At 42.2% G+C, this 7,509-nt stretch overlaps 1 protein-coding gene across 1 annotated transcript in view; it reads left to right on the top strand.

Annotated features, from left to right (window-relative positions):
* Nucleotides 1–1,150: 1,150 nt before the first annotated feature.
* The window catches only part of KDR (kinase insert domain receptor), a 29,391-nt gene continuing 23,032 nt past the window's right edge, over nt 1,151–7,509 (top strand). The window contains exons 1-8 of the mRNA XM_026846810.1: nt 1,151–1,241; nt 1,745–1,941; nt 3,113–3,237; nt 3,563–3,731; nt 4,952–5,091; nt 5,287–5,455; nt 6,805–6,916; nt 7,010–7,173. Coding sequence (XP_026702611.1) covers nt 3,662–3,731; nt 4,952–5,091; nt 5,287–5,455; nt 6,805–6,916; nt 7,010–7,173 — 655 coding nt within the window. The 5' untranslated portion in view covers nt 1,151–1,241; nt 1,745–1,941; nt 3,113–3,237; nt 3,563–3,661. The remainder of the gene's footprint in view (nt 1,242–1,744; nt 1,942–3,112; nt 3,238–3,562; nt 3,732–4,951; nt 5,092–5,286; nt 5,456–6,804; nt 6,917–7,009; nt 7,174–7,509) is intronic.

Raw genomic sequence — 7,509 nt, 5'->3', positions numbered from 1 at the left:
GGGGTACCAGGAGCGGCGCGGGTTTCCCTTGGGGGTGTCAGGGCTGGCAGAGCGGGTGAGGCGTTGCGACCCCCGGGGTGGGACTGGACGCCCGGCGCTGCGGGCTGGCTGGCCTCCCCGGCCTCTCCTCTCCCGTACCCCAGCCCTGCCCTGTCTGGGCGGCCGGTGCTGGCCCGTCGGAGGGGGCTGCCTGCCGTGGCATAGTGTCCTCCTCGCTTGGCTCCAGCATCATCGTTTCCGAGAGCAAAATGTCCCTGGAGCCAAACGCGGGAAACTAGTCATTGGTGAAGAACCTGCTCGGGATGCCAGTGATTAAAGCGCAGGGAGATGCTAGGAAAATAGGGGAGGTCCCGGTCTGGAGGCACTTTCTTGTTGCCCGTCGTAGCTGGCCGAGCTGTCTCGGTTGGGGCTGCTGGCTCGCTCCGGTGAGGCGGGATTCCTCACACTGATGGGAGCAGCCAGGGCGGACTGAAAATCTCTCCCTGTGGTACTCGCAAATGTTGTGCAACCCGGGTCGTTGCCTCAGACCATGTGCTGGCACCCGGGTCGCAGCCCTCTCAAGTGCAGGTGTCTCGGGGTGGGCACAATGCACAAATAAAGTCTGGTAGTAATAGATTTTTGCCTAACTGCTTAGGAGGAAAGAGAGAACCTTAGAAAATCATGGGATAAAATAAGTTCATGGGATCTGGAATTTGTGACAAACTGTGAAACAGTTTTTTCACATAATTCATTGGTCAGCAGTCCTGGAGAATCTAAGTATATTCAATTTATTATAAGAAAAGTTGGTAATCCCTTTCCCCAGGGAGTGAGATCATCAGATGAAGGTTCACTTCGTTTCAATGTCCCACATCCTCTTGTTAGACCTTGAAGTTGGCAATGCAAGAAAACAGGAACTCCACCCTGGCTGCCTGAATTGTAGTGCTCTGCAGCTAGCTCCTGACCATCTGCCTTTACTTCCTGTTATGACAGAGTTTTTGAACTTTCTGGGATGTGTAAAAAGTCATTATTTACCCTTCACTGCTAAGTAGGTGATGTGAAAATGTCCGCTTAAAACATGCTGCATATTCCTGTATATAATGCTTTTCTGACTGAGTAGCATTTACTCTGTTTTATTGGCTTGATTTGAGGGGTTTTATACATGTTTTTACAGGTTTATTTATTTCTCTGGATCAGCCAACCCTTAGTATCCAAAAAGATGTCCTCACAATAACTGCAAATGACACTCTAAATATTACATGCAGGTAAGGGCAAATCTGTCCAGCATGATTTTGATGGTGGCAATTAATGTAGTGAATTTTTGTACAGAACCGCAGGTGATTTGGTCTCTCTCCTGTCATTGCTCCTGTTTCTCCCCACTCCCTTTGCGCCCCTTGCCTTACTTTTCTCTGACAAACTTTAGGAATAGTCTTAGAGGGTTGCAGCAAGGGAGCACGGGGTGGCTGGGAGGAGGAAGCGTCAGCCTGGTCCTTGGGGAGCCCACTGGTGAGCTGTGCTCTTGATGCTCCTTTTTGGGTGCGGTGTCACTTAGATTCAGCAGAACATAAATGTCGAGTAGCTTCCTCATAGGTATTAACAATGGGTCGATTTGCATGAATTTATCCTACATGTCTTGATGCTCCATGTGATGGGATGAAGCCCATTTCTCTCCATAGCTGTAGAGACTAGCAGGGCTGGCATTCACCACCTTGACGTTGGTACTAACGCTCACCACGTGCTCATGTTCCTCTAACATTTGCTTTCCCAGCGGTCAGAGACCACTGGAGTGGTCCTGGCCAAGCAACCAGAGCAGTGTTGAGAAGCGTATCTCTGTGACAGACTGCAGTGATGGTCCCTACTGCAAGACGCTTACTCTCCTCAAAGTCATTGGCAATGACACAGGGGACTACAGGTGCCTTTACAGGGACAAACAGGCAGCTACAACCATTTATGTCTACGTTCAAGGTAAGTGCTTACACAGCTCTTAGGTGGCTCTTCCCTTAGCCTTAAGAGAAAAAAGGGATATCAAGTATCTCAAAACAGTTTTGACATTAGAATTTACTAATCCTAGAATTTTTATCTCATGAAACTGTTATTTTTCTTGTTTTCATGTTAATTACATGCCAGTGTACTAGTAGCCATCAACAGAAAAGCCTTTGTACCTGTAGTTTTGAACTGTCCTGCCATATGCAGTACTTGATTTCCTATGCTCTTCCTCCCAGAACTTAGCATACATACCTCCGCTGTGCTCTGAGCCTGTCCTCATGAATGCAGAGCTATTATTGACCTCGGCAGGAGTTTTATACAAGGGAGGATTACAGAGATTGTATCTTTATTAAAAATGACAGGTCTGATCCCTTTTACAATTTGTACTACCTGATACCATTAAAAAAAACCCTGACCCTAAAACATAAACTTCTATACATTTTCTGACAGTGATGGTAAAATCTGTTTAGGCTGTAAGAGCTAAGTTTTCAAACTCAGGCTGTCAGCTGTGTTGGTAGCAATGCAGCTGAGCATCACAGACACTGCAAAGCCTCCAGTTATATATACTCAGTTTAAGTAAGCTCATTCTTTGAGGCATCTGCCTTTTTACACTGATGGCTTCATATCCATTTTCTTACGCATCCCGTTTCCTTTCTTTTGGTAACTTATAGTTACCATTTTGGAAAGTGAGATGTAATTATGTACATGGGTTAGCTTGTTTTATATAATAAGATCAGGAACTTACTTTTTTTTTTTTGGCCTGACTTTGAAAAGGATGCTGCCATTGGCAGAGCCAATGTAGCATGTCACTACTTTTAACTGATATTTCCGGTAATACTTATGCAAGGAAAGTCACACTAGGGTGAATCAGATTTTTGTCAGCACAAAGACTACAGTGGCAGGAAGCTATTCTCCAGAGTGCATACTTCTATTGCTAACTGTTTTGCAAATAATGATATTGTAAAGATGGGGAGGGTTCTGTCAAAATATGCACCCCCAGTCGCATTAGTCTCATTGCTTAAGTGTTTTACCACATAGAAAAGAATAAAACTGATTTGAGAAAAAATAGACAGGGAGAGAACAAAATTGCAAAAGTTTTCTCCATAATCACATGACAAATAATATGTTTACCAATTGAATATTCTTCTAGATTACAGATCTCCATTTGTGACTTCAGTCAGTGATCAGCTTGGCATTGTATACATTACTAAGAATAAAACTGTGGTAGTGCCGTGCCTTGGAACTGTATCAAATCTCAATGTATCTCTACATGCGGTAAGGAAAAAGCCCGTTATTATTTTAAGAGTTACTTGAAATCACTGTGATAGAAACACATTTCTTGAAGTATAAATACATTTCTTAAAAACTTCTTTCCATCCTTGGGAATTTTAAAGTCTGTGATTACGAGGTGCATGCTGTAAATGTACTCATCCAGGATCCTGTGCTCTCAAAGTGTGGAGTGATTGCCTATAAAGTAGAGATTGCCTGAGCTAGGATTTTAAAACTGGGACCCTGTGGTTATGGAAAATGTTGGACTTGAAAATTCAAGGTTATTTGATTTTTGAAATCTGACTATGTATTTTATCAATATTTCAAACAGAAATATCCAGAAAAGATATTTGTTCCTGATGGTAAATCAATTTCATGGAATAATAAAAAAGGCTTCACTATACCCAGTCATTTAATCAACTATGCGGGCATGGTCTTCTGTGAAGCTAAAATAGATGATGAAAGCTACCAGTCTGTGATATACATAGTTGCAGTTGTAGGTAAGCCAAGATTTGTCTTTTCTCTATATCCAGTGACTTTGCTCACTACAACATACTGAACCAATTACATTTGGTTGGACTCTCAGTTACTCTATACTGACAATGCAGCTAATGCAAAATGTATGTTGTGATATATATATATATTACTATTCTTTTAAATGCAATGCATTGTGTTCTTTCTGGTACATCACTGGGATAAGTGCTTCTATTTTTAGTGTTTTACATAGATGCCAGGGATTTCTTTTTTTCCTGACAATGCAAGCCTTTTTCCTGAAATCACTCTATTCTGCACTTTATTCACTTATCCAGGATCTAAGTCATAGTTGAAGGGAACTAGAGGCAGACAATCATCAGCAGCAGATGGAATTGAATTGCTCTGAGGGGATACCAAGGGAATGAGAGGTCTGAAGGTCACACTGGGAGCTAGATTGTCTTGTTTTCTTCAGACCTAGGTCCTGACTCTCCAAGGGGTTTAATGCTCTCCTGGTATATTTTGTCAGTTGTTCATCAATACTCAGAAATAACATGATGATTCTGTGGAGGCTCAAGCCTGACCTGAAACTGCAGCTATTTCTCTTTTGGCTGAGGACACAGTGACCATTTCAAGTGGCCAGATAACACCAAGGCAGTCTCACCTTGCTTGACAGGAAGGCATAGCAGCCCTCCACCCTTTACTCTCTGCAGCAGGATTTTGCTTCATCAAATTCATGAGGCCTTTCTCTGATTTGGACCAAATTCAGAATTTCTGCATTCAGAATAGTCTGTTTTGGAAATATTTTATTGCACAGAGTAAACTTTGAATAATTTTGCCAATACCAGACAGTTATTCTTAACAAAGTTTGCACTTACTGCTGAGGTGGAGGATATATCCCCATTAGTTTCAGGTCTCACAAGGGTAAGAAGGTGTAAGGCAGAGGAACTGTGTGGGTCACCATCTCCTGTGGGCTCCCACCAATGCAGGGGCTCTGATCAAGTGCATACATTCTGCTGTGCCACTGTCTGACGCAGCTCTCGGGTGGGAAATGCTCAGGGCAGACATAGCCCTTCCCTCCAGGCTCCTTTTTATGCCCGTCATCATGCTGCACTGGGGCATCGAGGGGCCTCGTGGTAGCTGAGGTGTCAATGGGAGTCTCAGTGAATTCACCTGGAAAATTTGGTGGAGTGCTGTAAAGAAACTTCTTCTTACCCCGTGTTTTTTGTGCGCCTTTTTCTTCCTCTAGGATACCGAATTTATGACCTGACAATGAACCCACACTACCAAGTAGAGCTGGCAGTGGGAGAAAAACTTGTTCTCAATTGCACCGTAAGGACGGAGCTGAATGTGGGAATTGATTTTAAATGGGACTACCCTTCCATCAAGGTAAATCCGTAATAACTTAAAGGTGCCAACATCACAACGACATTTGATTTAGATACAGTGTCACTCTCCCCTTTATAATATTGACAAAGCAGATGATAATGCAGAAAGAAATTGCTAGTATGTACAGGTGTGCAAAGAGTGACAGGAGAAATAACAATAAAGTTCCCAAACACCTCTGTCTTCTATCTATTACAGGAAAAACGTGCCACCATAAGGGATTTAAAAACCACTGCAGGAGAAGTAAAGAAGTTTGTAAGCACTCTTACTATCGACAGTGTGTCCTTAGCTGACAAAGGTCGATATACTTGCGCAGCTTCCAGTGGTCGTATGAACATGAAAAACAGCAGTTACTTCATTATCCATGGTATGGCATCTTCCGCTTCAGTTTTGTTGACTACTTCAGATTTGGGATTGATTACTGGGATGCAGAAGGCAATGAATCAAATGACAGAAATGAACCAAACTGCAGCTACAGTGTTTCTCTTGCACTCACTATAGGATTACTTTTATACCACAAGCTTAGCAAATGATAAGGTTTTAAAGGATGCTAGATGTTACTGACAGCTGTAGAATCCCATAGGAAAATGGGCAGTAAAATGAATTGAGGTAATTTGTCAGTCTTCTGTATTGACCTTCTTGAGGTCCTGTAAAACTAAATTTGTGTAGATGACTGTATAAGGGTTTCCTGTTCTCACTTCAGGTGAACTTAGGCTAGATTCTGGTGGCTCTGTGGGACAAGAGTCTGAGTTGGCATGAATGAAGCTAGGAAAATAAAACTTTCAGCTTTTACATTATGAATAGATGAATCAAATGGAGTTTTGGTTGTAAGGAAATGATGCAAAGGAAACAAGTTTGTCTAAGTGCATAGATAAGTACAAGGCCACATCCTACAGCCTTTTCTCAAGCCCCTCTTGGGTACAGCCCCAGCGGCTCCACTGGCTTACTTTAGAAAAAAAATTGTCAGCATGAGAATGACCCATTTTTAATCACTCAGACAGACAAAGGGGTTTATATTTTGAAAGTGACTGGTTTTCCTAAGGTCTGATTTCAGGGGCCAGAATATTAATGGATTTTTATTTTTTTTTTTAACATTCTTAATTTCTTTTTTTTAACATTCAAACTTATTATGTAGCACAGTGATTCCAAATAGACCTAATTTTCTCCTGGGTTCTTTCTACTTCTCTTCAGGAGCCAAAAAAAGATCATGTGCTATAGTGAGTGTACCAGATATTAAGTCCATACTATCCAAAACCTTAGTCAAAAGGCTAATCTCTGTCTTAGTCTGAATGCAAGTTTATAACTTATAACAAGTAATGTAAAATATTTCAAAGTATTCTGTGACTGAAATGGTTCAAATACATACTTGAGAAGAGGCTGAAAGTATCTAACTTTACAACATTGTAGTTTTGAATAGTATTATTTCCTGGATTGAGGAGATTGAGCCAGTTTTATGTCACTAGGTCTGACAGTTGACACACCCTCCTGAGATCTGAGTCTTGTCTCAGCTTTCCAGAGCTTCTCAGTGGGGGAGCTGGTCCATTCCTCTGTGCTAGGGAAAGGATTGGGTTTTTATGGTGGGTCCATCTCTCCAGAGCTCAGTTTGGAGCCAACTGTGCTTTACCAGTGGTGTTCTGTCACTGACCCCTATTTGTCATCTGCTGTTAAGTGGAAAGACGATTTAGGGTTTTTTTTTAATTTATTTTTTTTTTCCAGAAAGTCCTTTTATTCATCTGGAGAGAATGGAGAATATACTTGAGACAAGGCTAGGTGATACAGTCAAAATTCCCGTCAAGTTTAAAGGATATCCTCCACCAGAGGTGAAATGGTAAGAATCAGGACATAATGTGTTTGAAAGACTGAGCTATTCTTAGTCAAGGTAAATCTCTAAAGTATTCAAAGCACTCTATATTTTCTTCAGGTATAAAAATGGAAAAGCTATCAATGCAAATCATACAGTTAAACTTGGTTACACACTAGTGATCTCTGAAGCAACTGAAAAGGACGCTGGGAATTACACTGTTGTCCTTACAAACCCTACTAACAAGGTACAGAAGAGACACATGTTTACCCTGCTTGTGAATGGTAAGTGGTGTACCAAAGGAGTACCTTTCTTTCACATGTGGATGTAGTGTATTACCACTCTTAGGATTAAATTCATCCCAGAGCTATGAAGATTTAAGTGGGTGTGGTGTCTGGGAGGATAGTACTTGAACCTCAGCCCTGGGAGGGCAGAGGTAGCCCATCTGTCCTGGCTCCAGGACGTGCTGGTCCAGAGGCTGCAGGCTGCTGGTGATGTGGGGATGATACTTTGTGTGTGGATTTTTGTTTTCTGTATATTATTTCTTTGCCTCTGTGTCCTGCTCTTTTCCTGCCCTCCTTGCTGGCTGTGCTGCTGGAGACCCCTCCACCCTGCTCCAT

This window comes from Athene cunicularia, assembly GCF_003259725.1.
Source record: "Athene cunicularia isolate RWA chromosome 4 unlocalized genomic scaffold, athCun1 chr4_part1, whole genome shotgun sequence".
Taxonomy (NCBI): domain Eukaryota; kingdom Metazoa; phylum Chordata; class Aves; order Strigiformes; family Strigidae; genus Athene; species Athene cunicularia.
Note: the sequence above shows the minus strand (reverse complement) of the source record. Positions and strands in the feature narration are given on the sequence as shown.